This window comes from Tasmannia lanceolata, unplaced genomic scaffold (assembly GCF_043159265.1).
Source record: "Tasmannia lanceolata isolate RefF3 unplaced genomic scaffold, GAP_Taslan_0.1 ptg000007l, whole genome shotgun sequence".
Classification (NCBI taxonomy): domain Eukaryota; kingdom Viridiplantae; phylum Streptophyta; class Magnoliopsida; order Canellales; family Winteraceae; genus Tasmannia; species Tasmannia lanceolata.
The window spans coordinates 6,625,311-6,642,206 of NW_027518684.1; the positions used below are offsets into that span (position 1 = coordinate 6,625,311).

Here is a 16,896-nt window from a genome sequence, read left to right on the forward strand (position 1 = left end):
CTTATGCTAGCCAATTATGTTAGGGAGATGATGAATGCGCAACCCCAGTAGGATGATTCGTATCCCCATAGATGGTCGTTTTGTTTCCTTGAAAAGATATTTCCATATATCGGATCTTTTGCAGTAAGAACTTCTTTTAGAAAATAAAAAATAAAAAAATGAGCGTTTAGCAAACCACATTTTTCACTTCTGTGCATGGTTTAAAATTCCGACCGAAATCCGAAATTTCGGATACCGGTGGGGCCCGAAACTGGAATTTTCCGAAATTCCATTTTTTGCCCTTTACCAAATTTCAGATTTCGGTCCAAAATTTCGGTTTAATGACATTTTTTTTTTTTTTAAGTGTTACAAAATTTTGGCCGAAATTTGGAACCAAATTACCAAATTTCGGTTTGCTGGGGTCCGAAACGGTTACCGAAACCGAAATTTTAAACCTTGCTTCCGTGTAGACAGGAAGACAAGAGAGCTCGAATCCCAACAAACGCAGTGAAAAATGACCAAATCATTAGTCATTTTCACTTACCATCTTTATTGTCAGAAAGGAGTTCCGTTTTGGAAGTGTTTTAGTAGATGTAAATTTCTGTACAGCAGGTAAATAGCTTACATTTTAGAGTATCGGCACATCTTCCTGCTTCATAAAAAATTTTAACCATAGAACTACGCATTCTCACATTAATAATGTTCAAGTAGCACATGTCATTTTCTTGTAATTTATAAATGTAAATTTATTTATAACTATCCAATATCTTGAAAATGCAAATTTCTCTATAACAATTAAATACATGCAAATAAAACATTCAACTTTACACTATAACTAATAATAAATAATCAATATATAAAAATTAAAGGTATTATCATCCTTTAAATACTACATAAAACAGATAAGCAACGTCAATTCCAATCCTCCATCTCCCTCCAAAAGTACAACAAAAACAAACCAACCTGTGTCTCTTAAATACTCTTCCAGTGCAGCAAAAAGAAAAAGAAAACACAAAGGGAAAAAAATCAATATTTACAAAAAGGGCTACATATCTAAAAAGTTAAGTTAAACAAACTGCAAAGGATTTAAACAACACAAAAGAACCTGATCCATAAGAGCGGCTGTCGTTTTACACCAACGATGATTAGGCAGATAAGCTGCTAAATATGCGTTTCAAACTGGGGCATACAGTCCTTAACCTCCCCATGCCCGCGCCACATATCTAAAGAAAAAAAGAAAAGAAAGGGTAATTCAATTAAAATAAATTTCAAATAGTAATAAACAGTAATTAAATTTCTTATTTTCAAGCTTCGAAGTGCGAGTCTGTCACAAGAAGGGGCTGGCTGTCACCTTTGGACAATAGCGGACATCAAGGGTTTCCAGCATTTTACAGTGAGATATCGCAGCGTCCACTGCTGCTTCCTCAATGCTGCAAGACTAAAGACCCAAGAGTGGAAAATTAGCAGACCACCCATTAGATAAATAATTAATATTGCAAATAATAATAATAATGTGTCATCTGAAATTTCAGACAACGGAAAATCCAGGCCAAAAGATGTTTGATCTCCTCAATCAAACTAGAAGCAGCATATGCAAGACATATAAAAGAGAGTTCCTAGAGGTATTAGATTTAGGGCCGAGACTAGATTAAGCTCGGAGAGAAATTGGGGGACTGCCGTGTGTGTGATTTATTTGGGCTCTGCATATAGGTGCAAGTATTTTTTTTTTAAATACAATGGGGCTCGGATGGTTCGATGATCCAAACCATTCATTTGTTGGGACCTGGCTCAGATAGGCTGTGGCAGGAAGTTCATCTCCATAGGTTGATCCTAACCCTATGGATCTGTAGAGGTATCTATAAAGAGCCGTCAAAAGCTTAGGATCATCATATGGAAATGATTTTCAGGCACGGTCTATCTATGTCAGGGCCCAACAAATGAATGTCTGATTCATTAACCATGTTGGCTCCACTGTATATTATTTTGTCAAAATACTTGCACCTACGTCCAGAGTCCAGACACCATATAAAAACCTGGGTGATGATGATGATGGATATTTTGCAAGGAGAAATTTTGATTAGGGGCCACTTAATCAATAACCCACACCATTAATTTCCCAAGGCTTGCTACGGACAGGCCATGGAGCAAAATCAAAGCCCCATTGGATGATTCTAACCCTCCAGTTTTTCATGTTTTTTCCCATCATCCATTTAGTCCAGTTTTTCTTGTTTTTTTAATATTTTCCCATCATCCATTTAGTGGTTAGTCCAAGTTTTCTTGTTTTTTTATTTATCTTCCCATCATCCATTTAGTGGCGGCAAATTTGGAGGGTTAGAATCATCCAATGGGGCTTGGATTTTGCTCCATGTCCCATCCACAGCAAGGCCTATGAAATAAAGAGTTTAGATCATTCAGCAAGTGGAACCCTGCTAGTACTTCTTGCTTGCTCATATTTTTCCCTGGAAAAAGTATGCACATACATACATACACTGTGTGTGTGTGTGTGCGCGCGCGCGCGCGTTTTATATGCTGCACTTGGGGTTGCCATTTAATCTCAAATTTATCTATTTCCCTTGGGGTTGCTGCGATTGACTGACTGCATCAAAAACCAGACACAAAACATACCTGAAGGAGGAGGCTGGTTAATCTTGGACAGTCAAGCTTCAAAATTTCCAAGGAGCTACAGTTGCTGAATGAAGCAAAGGTCACGGGAGAAGTCAGAAGACAAAATAAAGAATAAATTGGTGTGGGAAATGGAAATGAAGAAAAGTAAAATAAACAGTCAATCAGGGTATTACAGAAAAAAAAAATCCTAAGGGGAAAAACTCACCTTAAATTGAGAAAGTTGAGATTGGAACAAGCTAGGTCCACTTCCTTCAAGTTTGCCGACAAAGAAAGGTTTAAATATGATAAATGGAAACAACGAGCCATTGGCGGAATGACAACTTTCTTAATGTTTGGACACCCAACACAGTTCAGATTCTGGAGCAATTGGTTAGGTTGTTCAATGGACTCATGGTTAACCAGTAAAGAATAAACACCGGTGGTTGATAACTTGGAGAACCGGGTGCCAGTTGAACCCCAGTCAAGGTCATGCATATTCACGCAACCATTCAAGCTCACATGTGTAAGATGTGTACAGCACGCAAGAAGCTCCTCTATGGCGGACTGGCAGAGAGTACCATAGGATAAATCCAACTCACGGAGGACTGGGAGAGCACCTTCTTTATAAAGAGCATCCAAAGAGGAATCAGTGAGGTACTTGCATGCCTGCAATTTCAAAACCTGAAATGGAACTGGTCAAAATTCAAATAATAACATCTTCAACACACATATGACAGGCTGCTAGCCTGCTATCAGCCCTTAAAAATATTGGAGCTTCCACCCACCGACCCACATAAGTTTGTCCTAATTGATATACTTTGCCTTTTTTACAAATTGGAACAACTGTTAAGGTGGATGTCCCTAATTTTAGGGGTAATATCGCAATACCAATCCCACCATGTATTGTATGAGGTATGCTAATGGGGCACAACAATATGATGCGACCTAGGGATGGCCAATGTTTTCTGGCTGCATTTTCTGCTTGCTTTAATGAAACCAGGCTAACTCATTAAAGCAACAAGAATGTGTGGCAAGAAAACATGGAAGTCCCAATGCTGCATCATATACAAGTGTGCGCACACACACCAGCATGGTAGGAGCATGGTTTTAAATTTAGACCGAAATACGAAATTTCGGATTTCGGTGGGGACTGAAACCGAAATTTCCCGAAATACCTAATTTCGGAAATTTGGAGAAAATGACATTTTTTTTTAAAAAAAAATGTTACAAAATTTCGTTCGGAATTTCGGTCCCAAATTTCAAAGCTTAATACCAAATTTCAGATTTCGGTGGGGTCCAAAATAGGTACCGAAACCAAAATTTAAAACCTTGGGTAGAAGTAGGTAAATATGTGAAGAAATATTCCATGCACTTCCGACATAGTTATAGTGAAGAAACCAAAAACCAATGGGCTGACCCAAGAGGGGAATTGAGCCAGCAGGGTCACTTTTGTCCCATTCACTTGAACCCATAGTAGCTAAAGTAGACTATAGTGTACATGCAACTGAATGTGCCACGTGTATATTTGCAAGGAAACAGGAGATTCGCTATGAAGACATGTAAAGAATAAAATGATTCCTGAATTTTAATGAATTTTGGGGGAAATTTTTTAAAATTATGGTTCTTGTAGAAAACTTACAATAAGTAGAAATTTTCCAGGTAATGGTGGTTGAGGTGAAGTGTGAATTACCTTTAACTGCAAACAGGTCACGAAAACAGGCTGCAACTCCTGCAAGTTCGGCAGGAAAGTGTAAGATAAATCAAGCAAAGTCAAATAGGTAAGCCGCCGCAAAGAGGAGAGCCCATCTGGACCAATAGAAAGGCATGACATCAAGATTAGTGACTCAATGAATGGGCAAGATTCAGTCGTGGCAATCAGGCAATCGTCTTTAAGTTGGCTGTAGAAGCAAAAAAGCACTAACATTAGCTTGAATACATGAACCAAAGAATGTCCAGAGCACACAATATAGTAGCAAGAATATTACCTGCAAAAGGAAGCATCCAGAGACATCAATCCAGGACAATTGATGGATGCTTGAGAGAGAACACCACAACCCTTCAGCTCCAGCATTAACATATGGGGTGCTTCTATCCGCAGAATACTCAACTTGGGGCATATCCCCAAATTAAGTGATGGAAGACCAACCTACAGAAAACATTTGTTCAGTTTAGCAAGAGTATCCACCGCCCCAATATGTTTATTGATTGTTCACACTAGTTCCCGATCATTCCCCATTTGTTTCCCAAAATGTTTCTCACTTGTTTCAGGCAGACTTCCAAATAATTCTATGGAAAATAAAAGGAATAACCACAATTGCTTTGCAAGTGTTTCTATACTAGCTCAGCTTTTGAAATCATTCCATTTACAGCTACTCCACAAGCTATGGTGTGGAGCCTTTAGTTTGGTGTGCCGAGACTTGGAAAGGAGTTATCCCTGACGAGGGATGGACATAAGTGTGCCAATTTAATTGTGGCAACAGTGCATGCACTTAAGCATGGCCTCACATCAAAGTTGATAGGAATAAAAGACTCCCTTACTGACTTGATGAAGATTTTTCAATATAATGGACTAAAAATGACTCGACATCAGTTCTTTAATATGATTATTGACTACCTGTTATCCGACTATGGACTAAAAATGACGCGAGTTCGAATTCCCCAGGCTTACCCGATGCGCGTGGTTTACGGGTGATTGTGAGCATCCGTGGGAAATAGTCTCACCCTAAAAATTGGGATGGGGATACCCTATGTCATTAAAAAAAGAAAAAAAGAAAGAAAGAAAGAAAAGTACGCATACATAAATTCACACGCGTGAACGTATATCCCAGTTGATTGAACATCTTTATCTGAGCAAGGGATTTGCTAGTGTCCATAGCAAAAGGTATTTTGTGGATGGGTTGTTGTAAGTGAGAGCAGCCACCTCGTGAATGAAGACAAAATATGCTGACAAGTGAGTCAAAGCGTGATGCGGATTGTAGGCCCCATAAGAGGCATCTTTGCCCATTGGGATTTAATTTCAATGTGATTTATTTTCTAGGATTTTATTTTCATTTTTTTTTTAGCTTTTAGGGCTTTTATTTATTTTCCATGGAATTTTATTTTCATTGCCTATAAATAGGCCTTAAGTAGTAGAGATTTTCAATCTTGGATGATTAATTAATTGATTGAGATTTCTCCCCTCTAATTCTTTTCTTCTTCTACTTCTAGTTCTTCTCTCCTCTCCTCTCCTCTCCACTCCTTCCCCTATTCTTCTTCTATTATTCTCCTCTTCTTCTTGTTTCTCCTCTTTCTTCTATTTCTCTCTCCCGGTCCTACATCAATTTGGTATCAGAGCGAAAGATCCAAGACTCTCCGGAGTGCAGAACGGTCTAACTTCCCATTTCAAGTTAATTTTCTCGCCCCTTTTCTAATCCAGTTTCTGGGTTTTTCCATCAGCCATCCCTATTTTGTTTCATGCAAGACCAGAACCGGACAAGCCACCATCTCTGAAAGCTAACTAGAACTCGAGTGCGAGTTCTTTTCAGGAACGGGAGAGTGATGTAGATTGTAGGCCCCATAAGAGGCATCTTTGCCCATTAGGATTTAATTTCCATGTTATTTAGTTTCTAGGATTTTATTTTCATGCTTTTAGCTTTTAGGGCTTTTATTTATTTCCACGGAATTTTATTTTCATTGCCTATAAATAGGCCTAATGTAGTAGAGATTATCAGTTTTGGATGATTAATTAATTGATTAAGATTTCTCCCCTCTAATTCTTTTCTTCTTCTACTTCTAGTTCTCATCTCATCTCATCTCCTCTCCTCTCCTCTCCTTTCCTTCTCTTCTTCCCCTATTCTTCTTCTATTCTTCTCCTCTTCTTCTCTTTTCTCCTCTTTCTTCTATTTCTCTCTCCCTGGCCTACATCAATGTGGCTGCTCTTACATGCAACAGCCCACCCGCGAAATGCCTTTTGAGATGGACGCTAGCAAATCCCTCTGTGCAATGTACATGTGCAGGAAACCAGGAACTAAGCAAATGGATACGCTAATAGACTGTTGAGAGAGAGAGAGAGAGAGAGAGAGAGAGAGAGAGATGCTATCGATTGCACAGATAATGGATATGCTAATAGACTATTGGGAGAGAAAGGTTCCCACTTCAGGAACTAGTACATTCCGGAAACCAGGGTAACAGGACTTATGTACAGATTGTCATTTTTTGGATTTACCCACTTTACTCATTTGTATTAGTAATGCAGTTGATTGATCCGCTTCATAACATATTTAGACACATTCAAATTACATTGATTCCGCGATAACAGAAAGTAAGACCTATGTATTAGACAGCGATTGAATTAGATTGACTCCACCAAAGACCTGTTTTAATAGTATTAATGACATATTTGTTAAGCCGAAAAAGGAACCATGTGACTTTAGAAGAAAACCAACGGCCTTGGAACAGGAAATAGCAGGATACGTACTGAAATAATTGTAAAGAAACTAGAGAAGTGCCTAGGCATATCAATCAACAAATGAGTAAAAAATACATTCCTTAGATGCAGTTTATAGTATCTTAGAAACTGAGAGCATGGATTTAAATTTCGGTTTCGTTGCCTACTGAAACCGACTTTTTTTTTTTCAAATTTCAGTCATTTCGGCCGAAATTGTAAAAATTTCGGTCCAAATGACTTTCAGTCTCAGCCGAAATCCGAAATTTAAAACAATGACTGATAGTAACAGGCACAAAAAACAGTATTGATCTAACTAGGGAAAAAATCATATGCTTAAAACAAACTACAGCTTGAGACCTGATAAGAGCACAGACCAATAGTTCAAAATAGGTTGATATAGACTGCAACAAGAAAGTAAAAAGTAAAAGGCATGCACTTAATTTAACTTACAGGACAAAATGACGCTCTTTCAAGATGATCGCAACCATCTAGATAAACTTGCTGAAGATTTGGACATGCAAGTTCAAGTGATGTCATGGCCCGACAACCAATAAGTGAGAGAGTGACCAAAGAAGCGCTGCTGAATCCCACTGTCGTCAGACTCTGACCAAAATAGATGAATATTTTCAGATTAGCATAAAATATCTGCAACATTTATTACTAAACAGTAACAAACTCAGATGCCACAGTAATGCCAAATTGCAAACACCATCAGAAAGTCGCACATAGATCTCAACCAAAAAAATGAGCCTTTATTCATAGAGCAAAGAAGTCCAAGGAAATCAAGAGATAACTGGTATTCTAAAATCAGGGAACTCGTAAAATAAGACAGAATACAGTAAAAGGTGTCTTTGGATACATTTTTTGTGATGCTATGACACATGCACCTTATGCTGAAGGGACATTTATTTTATCAAAAGGAAGATGCGTATAAACAGTGTTCTCTTTTACTTTTCTTCTTCCCTGCAGCACTTAGAAAGCATATGTTCTGATGTAGAGCAGTAGCTAAAAAACTTACCAATAGAACTATTACCTCCACATATCAGATCAAATGCAATCTTCCTTTCTAGGGTTTATCTTTTGTGCGTTACCAGTTTATGCAATATTTTCAGTATAGAACAGTACAAAAATATGACTTTGTGAATCATTTCTCTCGGCAAACTGGAATGTGTGGAATCTTTCGATAAAACATCAAAACATTATAAATGTGAGTAAGATGCATTGGGAAAGGAGGACCAAAGTAATGTTTATTTTCTATTCTTAAACAGTTATTGCTTAGCCATTTAATTATGGATGCATGCTTGGTAGTTTTTTTTTTCTTTTTTTTTTAATAGTCATGCTTAGTATTTAATCTAAATGTACAAATACATACTACTTAGGAATCGCAGGGTGTCCACCCTTTTAACAAATAATAATACAAGCACACAAAATACTGGTGGGGCGCTCTTGTTCAATGAGCCAAACCATTCATCTGATGGGGCCCATCATATATGTGATGCCTGAAAAATCTCCAGTTTTGGACAGTTCCAACTTTCCACGAATAAATGCAAAGAGATAACTAAGGTAATCAACATGAGTATGTGCAAAGAAAGAACTCTAAAATTTCACACAAACAATGCAAATGAACTTAAGAAAATAAAATTGATAGTAGAAAGCAAACCATAATAGGAAGTAAAGAACAGACCATAATTGCCGAAGTGGGAAGCAAGTGAGAGAAGTTGCCAGAGTAGGAAGCAAGTGCAAGAAGCAGTGCGGGAAGCAAAAGTGGGAACAAGGGGTTTTTTGGAAAAGAGAACATGCGGGAAGTGAAAAGCTCTAAAGAAAGTACATAGAAAATTTGTGGGAAAAATTTCATTGAAAGTCAACATGAAGACTGTAATAAGCCTCATAGGAAGCGAACAAGAAGTACATAAAAAGAGCAGGATTGTAGTAGGTCATAGAGGAAAGGGTTTCTTTTTTTGAAATGGGGTTAGAGAGGAAGGGTTAATATGAGAAAGATTACAAGTAGAAAAGAAAACTTTGGGACTAATTAAAATTACAAGTTTTAGGAATTCACAGTTCCATGTTTTATTCATATATATATTTAATGTTAAATTTTTGGAAAAAAGATCTGCATAATTTTCATTTGAAACTTAAGATGAATTTTCAAGGTATAAATGCAGTCTTTTTTTAAATATGCTCATTCAATATTAACAAAAGGAGAATATATTCTTCTAGGTAGAAAAATCACTGAAATAGGAAGCATACTCTTAATTAAGAGGAAACGCATAGGAAGCGACTGGGAAGCGTGCTTCCCCAAATTTTGAGAAGCGTGAAGAACTTGGCTTCCGAAGTGAGCTTCCCATCCAACTACGTAACTATGGAACAGACTATTCAAAAGAAATAAGATTAAGCATCCACATGACCAAAAGTATAATAATTCACATACCTTACAGTTGTCGAGAACCAATGATCTAAGCATTGGGCAACCTCCGCCATCAGTAAAAACTTCACAAATAGTATTCGTCAAAGACACGCACTCAGTAAGATCCACTTCTTGCAAACGGTGGCATTGTAATAATACACAGGTCAAACTTTCTTGTTTTTGCAATACCAATTTCTGCATCCCATAAAAAAAAAAAAACACTCTTAGAGTTCCAAGCTTGTAGGATAGAAAGTATCAAAAAAGAGACATTGGGTTCTTTGGACGAAAGCCAGACCTCAAGTGAATTTGATGTGATATCGATGCGATGGAGTACAGGGCAATTAGAAACAGTTATGGAAGACAGCAAAGGACTTCGCAAATTTAAATCAACAAATCTGGAGAAGAAACGGTAAAAAGTAAGAAATCAACAAATGGTTCAGATAAAGATATAAGCGATTAAGCATATGAAGAAAAAAACGGAGCAACAATTGTACTTGCGGCAATGCACAAGACTGATATTCCGCAAGCGTGGCAGATCCAAGGAGACAAACGTCAATTGGCCGCAGCAATCAAGCTCTAATTCCTGCAAGCAATTTTCACAACAAAATTAAAAACTAATTTACTTAAGCAACGAAGAAGCACATCTAGGCAAAACCAAATTCCGAGGCAAAAATGCAAGTTCTAACCTCCAACATATAACTGTGGAATATAGAAGCCATTGAAGCAGAAATTATACTGTCGCAGCTATGAAGCTTCAGATATGTCAACATTGGCAGTCTTACAGGCTTCCAGCACAGCCAAGCAATCATGTAAGTTACAAAGATAAAGCAGACATATATAAACAACCGTGGTATTAAATTCTGGTTGGGACCGAAATCTGAAAATTATGGATTTCAGTTTGGATTTCGGTCATTTTAACCGAAATTGTAAAAATTTCAGCCGAAATGACCGAAATTTGATTAAAAAAAACGGGTTTCAGTTCCGAAATTTAAATCCATGAGAACAACAAGTCATGTTTCATAAGACTGACCTCAAGCGAGATGTTTGGACAGTATGATGCATTGAGAACACGCAGATTAAGACATGTAAGCGCTATCTCATGTAGGGTTTCATCACTAACAGATGAACAATTTGAAATATCCAAAGATGCTAATAATGGGCATGATGTTGCTGCTGAACGAATCCCAGCATCCGAGAGTTTGTGGCAGGAGCCTATATCAAATTCTTGTAATTGGGGACAGTTAAGGATGGCATGGGCCATGTTAGAGCGCTTCAACGAAAAAGTTACAAGCTGAGGGCACCTGCAAATTACCTTTTTCTCAACAAAGAAACTGGCAAATAAATCACAAACAAGTGTGTACTACGTGTAATTCAGACCTCCTAACCTGGCAAGATTTTTACCTGACTGAAATACGAAGGAGACGACACCGAATAACTTGAAGATGACGCAACCTATCATGGAACACAGAAATCTCCTGAACACCATTACCAATGAATGCATCACTGATTCTCAAACGGTTCAGCACAACACAGCCAGTTAGAGAATGGAAAAACACATCGCCCAGCTCCCCTTTACCCAAGATTAAAGTTTCAATATTCCTGTATACCAACCAGCTACCTATATGAGCAATATGCATAGAAAAGATATCATGAATTGGATAGGGGCAAACACAATCACCTTAGAGATCTCATTGCTTCCATAACAAGCGAGTCAATAGCAGGTGCACCCAAAATATTAACTTCCGTGGCATTTGGGTACCGACGGCACATGTCCTTAACTGCAATGGCAATGAATTAATAAAGCATTTTAGCATCCGACATATGAAATTCTTTAAAATATAAGATTTAAGATAAGCATTCTGCAGTGCTTTCTCAAAGCCCTATGCATATCTCTCTATGGATGAGATTAGAAAGATTAAATTAGACAGGGCGCACTGGCTTTGCGGTCAAAGATTGGATAGAGTTTTCCTACGGGGTGAGGGACAGATTATTCCTCTAAGAAAAAAATATTCAAACTTGCATTTGCGGATCCTATTGGCAGTACCAAAATAACGAAGCCTGAGGTCATAGTGATACAGAAGACGGTCGAAACGCTTTGCCAAATTTCAAAAATGATCCTATGGATTCATGACTTTCTAAAAGCTGTCCAGATGCTAAAATGAGTTTTCTTCTTCTGTGGAAAATTATCTAAAAGTTAGAAAAATAGACCATAGACTACATTATTTCTGTATTTTTCGGTCAGGAGGAGCACTCGTGTCCATATATAGTAAATGTTCTAGCAGGTAACCTCACAAACTTATAGATACAGTTATACAACTGAAAGCGTAATGTTATGGTTTTGACACCATGTGTGATTATAATTTTGGGCTGTCCCGTCAAAACTCGCCCGGTACTCACATTTCTTTTAACAAGTGTGGCATTCAACTGATCACGAAAGATTCTGCAAGGTATGTTGGTTAACTAGAAGAAAGGTATGAAGGAAGACCTACATTGAAGTGCAGAAATTTTCCGGTTTTCAAAATTCAGACACCTCCAAAAATCTTCATGGGCACTAACTGCTCGCCATTGTCTGCAGACTCTAGCAGCTCGACAGAGATCTATGTGACCTAAGAAAGAGAAGACCTGCAATCACGTAACACAACTAAGAAGAAAAAAACAACCCTTATTGAGATGAAAGAGCGTAGCATGAACAAACATTCCATGTGCAACATGAACTAGTAATAGGAAATTCCTTAATGTGAAGAACGAACATACCATGTGCAACAAATCATATATAAGATCCATGCGAGCCACTAAATCTTCTGATTTTGAAATACTAGACCCATCTCCATTGCCATCACCTCCACCATTGGGGCCCATGGAATTTCCACCACCGTCATTATTTTGCATAGAACTGAAGTAACGGACCATCACAGTTCCGGAAGGGAGAGATGATTCCTGAGAAACATTGAGGTCTCCATCAGCAGGTGAAGCAGATGCACCAGTGCCTGAAGTTGTAGCAGCATAAAGGGGCGCTCTGTGAAAGAAAAATGATTAACTACACAGTAAGCATCTCTCCATAACAAAGAAAGGTATCTAGCATGACGATGACAAAATAAGCATTTTAGGAAGATAATTGTTGAAGTCCCAACTCCCTCCCATATGCCTTAAACGAAATTAGGAAATGATCAATTAATGCATCCATTAGAGCATACACAAATGAAGCATTAAAATAACTATAAGGTAGGAACACTGACCCAGCTTGAAACATTGATACACACAGCTAGGAGAAATATTCATATGCTTGTGCGTACATACAGATAGGCATGCTAGATAAGGTAACAGCAAGAATTGGACCAAGTAAAAAATCAATAATAGTTATTTACAAAATTACATTACAGAAGTAGGGTAAAAATAGCGAAGCCGTAGGAAACATAATATGTATCTATGATCGATTTCATTAAAATGTTGAATAAATATTGGATGGAAAGATCATTAGTTCACGATAATGAATTAAACATAATAGTAAAGACAGTAGTAAGTGCAGTGTTTAAAAATGTGGATGCGGGTAAAAATGCGGCCAAGAAAAATCCTTGTCGACTCGGAGCAGACGCGGTCAAAAACACATTTGACGCGGCAGAGTACTTGGTTGCCTCTGTAGGGCAAAACGCGGAACACTACGGCAAAACGTGAAACACGGCCATGGGTTAAGAGGGTCAACTTGGGGGAGTCCACGATGACGCAGTGGAGTTTTAAGACCATGTGTTAGTGTATTAATGGGTGAAATGAGCAAAACAACAACAAAATAAGCTACAAAATCATTTATGTTCATCGAAAACAATTTCAACATGATTCAAAACTTGGGGAAATTCCTTAATGTGAAGAACGAATTTTGGGTTGTCCCGTCAAAACCCAAATGTTTCTGTTTCCATCCCCACCAAAACATATACCGAAAGTAAAAATGAATATCAAAACCATACCTGTAAGGGTATACCATATAATCTATGTTATATAATTATATTTATATGAATTGCATGTAAATGTAGTGTATGTATTACATATAAATATTCATATGACATACATGTGAAGTGTGGTATGTACTGAATTACCATATATGCGCGACAGTGCATGCAATAGGTATTTGATATTTCCAAACCATTAATGGTGATTTTTTTTGTCTTATGTGATCGTTTTTTAACATGTATTTGTGTTTAGCATTTCCTAAACTTTAGTCTTAAATGCTCAGCATTTGCATATGTTTCCATATATTTCCGGATTTCACAGGATTTCTGCCGAAATTTTCATTCAAAACCAACATGTTTTCATTTTCAATTGGACCGAAACACATACTGAAATCAAAATCTGAAACTTTGCATATATAATAAAAAATAAGCATTGAATAATACTCTGGGAAGATGAATGTTTACAACATGCACCATATGTACATCGACATGCACCGTAGAGAGGATACAATCATAGAATATAGCTGTGAATGTTGAAACAGAAACAAACTCCAAATATCTTCCTACAAGGATGCTGAATGTTTACAATAGGCACTAAAAGATCCTGTGAACTGGAATAAAAATTGTGAAAATAACCTAGTTCATTTGACAAATCTCTTAGCCGCTAATAATGTGAAACCTACAAGTTGAACGATCATAGGATAACCACCAAATGCTTGTTTTGAATTGGAGGGCTGATAAAAAGAATAGTACCAGTGTGAAAAGCACGCATGAAAATGTAAAATTGCGCATTGAAAGTCATTTTCAAAGTATCAACTATTAAGAAATCAAATATTTTAGTTATTCAGATGAATTGAGCTGGGAAAGTTGCCTTGTTTCATAATACAACTAGATTATGGTTGCAGTTGCAGTAGGAAACTAAAACCGGAGAGGGGTTTTCTAGGTTTTCCAAAAACCTAGTGATATAAGAAGCTCTCCATCACACGACTGTGTGGTGGCTGCAAAAGAGATGGCTTTTCTCTTCTGCGTGGGGTGACGGAGAGAGGGAGACGGTTTCTCCTTGGTGTTTTCTCTTGGTTTATTTCTTAGGTTACTTTTGTGTACTGTCTTGGTTGAGAGAATGAGGGAAAGGGTTGCAGTTTGCAGGTTAATCCCATTATAATCCTTGTATTTTTTGTTCCCATTGTGGAAGATCGTGTTCTCGCCCAGAGATGTATGTATTATGGCTGAACCACGTAAAATCTCAGTGTTCATCTTGTGACTTGTTTTTACTTTATACTTTTCAGTTTATTTGTGCACGTTCAGATTTGCACGGCGGATTTTCCCAAGAGATTGAAAGAGAAAATGTATTCAAGAGAAATCAGGTCAATTGGGGAAAAAAAAAAAAAAAGGAAAAAAAATGGGAAATGGAAGGAGAATGCAGCTCCCTCACAACATTATAAACAATGGGACACTTGAAAGGGAAAAATCAAGAACTCACTGAGAATCGAATAGAACTTTCGCCCGCTTGTGCTGGAAATCCCAGCTCCCTCTTTCTGACCCCAAGAAATGTTCTTCGTCGAAAGCCCACCCTTCCCACCCTTCGACCTCCGCAAGAAACTGCCCTGCGTCCTCACCCCAGCAGCTAGTTGACCCATACTGATAAAAATAGCGAGAAAACCCCGTTGCAAGCTCTAAATCACGACCACCTTGGCTCCTCCTTGCAACATCCTTCATCTTACAAATAGATTCCTCGAAGCCGCTTTCCGGATCAGGCAAACCATTCGCTCCTCCGCATCTCCACAAAGAATATCCAAATGTCGAACTCCTGGATTCGTCATTTTCCATCCCAGTAAATGAAAGTTCCTCACAATCGCCCTCGGTCTCACTCGAACTGAGCCCCTCTATCACGCCTTTGTTGTTTTCGTCCCCCATACCAAACCAGTACCAAAATCTCATGCAACGGCGCAAGATCAAACCCTAACCGAATGTCAAATGAGTGAACTTGAGATCAAAACCTTAACCAAATGTCAAATGAGTGAACTTGAGATCAAAACCCTAACCGAATATCAAATGAGCGAACTTGAGATACCCTAGATCAAGAAATCTATACATCTCACCTTATAAAACAGATCCAACACTAAACCCTAGCTGTACCAGCCAGTACGAAAATCTCATGCGACGGCTCAAGATCAAAGCCCTAACCGAATATCAAACGAGTGAACTTGAGATGCCCTAGATCGAGAAGTCTATCCATCTCACCTTATAAAACTGATCCAACACTAAACCCTAACTATACCAAACCAGTACCAAAATCTCATGCTACTGTGCAAGATAAAAAACCCTAACCGAATATCAAATGAGTGACCTTGAGATACCCTAGATCACGAAGTCAATCCAACTCACCTTATAAAATGGATCCAACACCAAACCCTAGCTGTACGATCAGAGAACAGACACGGATACTTCAAAACTCCCGAGTCAAACCCTAGTCAGAAATCAGAATCCGTTGACAAAAATCGTCCAAACGCTCGCGGTCTTTAGGGTTTGAACCTAGAAATGCCCTTAGATTCGGTATTCAGAAAAATCTGAACCGACCTCATTTTCATCTCTTACTGTATAGTTGCCGCTGATGACGAGCGACGTACAATTTTTTCAAGGGATTTGCTAGCGTCCATCGCAAGATTCACTTAGCAATGGTCTGTTGCATGTCAGAGCAGACTTTTCAGCAGATTTTGTCTTCATTGATAAGGTGGCTCCTCTGACATGCAACAGACCATCTGCTAAATGACCTTTGATCCCGTAAAGTCTAAGAGACCGTCCTAGCCGAACTGAAAAGTAGAACTTAGATACTCGGCTCGGACTAGGAGAGTGGTAGAACAAGTAGTAAAGTGGGAGGAGGCGAGCTTTAAATTTGCATGTAATTACCTCCAAATATAGTGGGGAGTAGTGTTTGGTTGCTCGGCATATACTCGGAGAAAAGGGGAACAAGTAGAAGCTGCCGTTACAATATAGAGAGAAGAAATGGAGAGAAAGAGAGGTCATCATTCCCAATATTTTCAAAGCTAAAGTCCACCTTTGCATTGGGGGGGGGGGGGGGGGTGGAATGGTATGAAAGATAAATGCAATCATCTTAAATTCCTTCAAAATCACAACAACTAATTAGAGTTTGTGCAACCAGATACTGACAGCATTTTATGATGAAAAATGGTATGAATACTGACAGCATAGTAATGTTGCCAAAACTCATCAATGTTGAGGTTGATTTGTCATTTCACGGAAAAAGTAATTAACGTATTTATATTACAAAAAATAATTTTTAGTGTGCTGCAGAGAATATAGCGCAACGAATGTAGTGCAATAGAGTTAGAGAGCATGACTTCCCAGTAGCTCTCGTTTTCTTCTTGAGGAAATGGGATCCCCATACAATGTGGGATTGAATATTCTCATATAAACTTATTGTGTCTAACAAGATGAGTGGACTATATCATCAGCTTAATTCTCTTTAAACCTTTGTTTGTTAGTTACCATTGTTAGATTTAGAATACAAAGGTTTTACGCAA

The 16,896-nt window shown here is 38.1% G+C and overlaps 1 protein-coding gene across 1 annotated transcript; it reads right to left on the reverse strand.

The window, feature by feature from the left end:
- Positions 1-815: 815 nt before the first annotated feature.
- LOC143881638 (F-box/LRR-repeat protein 15-like) lies at positions 816-16,282 on the reverse strand. Its single transcript, XM_077384843.1, has 18 exons — positions 14,835-16,282; positions 12,168-12,429; positions 11,903-12,035; positions 11,092-11,191; positions 10,815-11,012; positions 10,444-10,714; positions 10,100-10,198; positions 9,908-9,996; positions 9,709-9,808; positions 9,438-9,608; positions 7,460-7,612; positions 4,569-4,729; positions 4,274-4,481; positions 2,810-3,264; positions 2,605-2,668; positions 1,331-1,417; positions 1,085-1,202; positions 816-960 (listed from the first exon to the last, which is right to left on the reverse strand). Exons 1-17 carry the CDS (start codon positions 15,290-15,292, stop codon positions 1,125-1,127), a joined length of 3,087 nt encoding a protein of 1,028 aa, XP_077240958.1. The 5' UTR covers positions 15,293-16,282; the 3' UTR covers positions 816-960; positions 1,085-1,124.
- Positions 16,283-16,896: the final 614 nt, after the last annotated feature.

Bases quoted from the DNA above. Each gene is read 5' to 3' on its own strand.
- LOC143881638 (XM_077384843.1), bottom strand. From the start codon at position 15,292: ATGAGATTTTGGTACTGGTTTGGTATGGGGGACGAAAACAACAAAGGC. The intron at 11,013-11,091 runs GTGATTGTGTTT...GTTGGTATACAG, and splicing joins GAAGCAATGAGATCTCTAAG to GAATATTGAAACTTTAATCT. The intron at 2,669-2,809 runs GTGAGTTTTTCC...TGCTTCATTCAG, and splicing joins CTCAACTTTCTCAATTTAAG to CAACTGTAGCTCCTTGGAAA.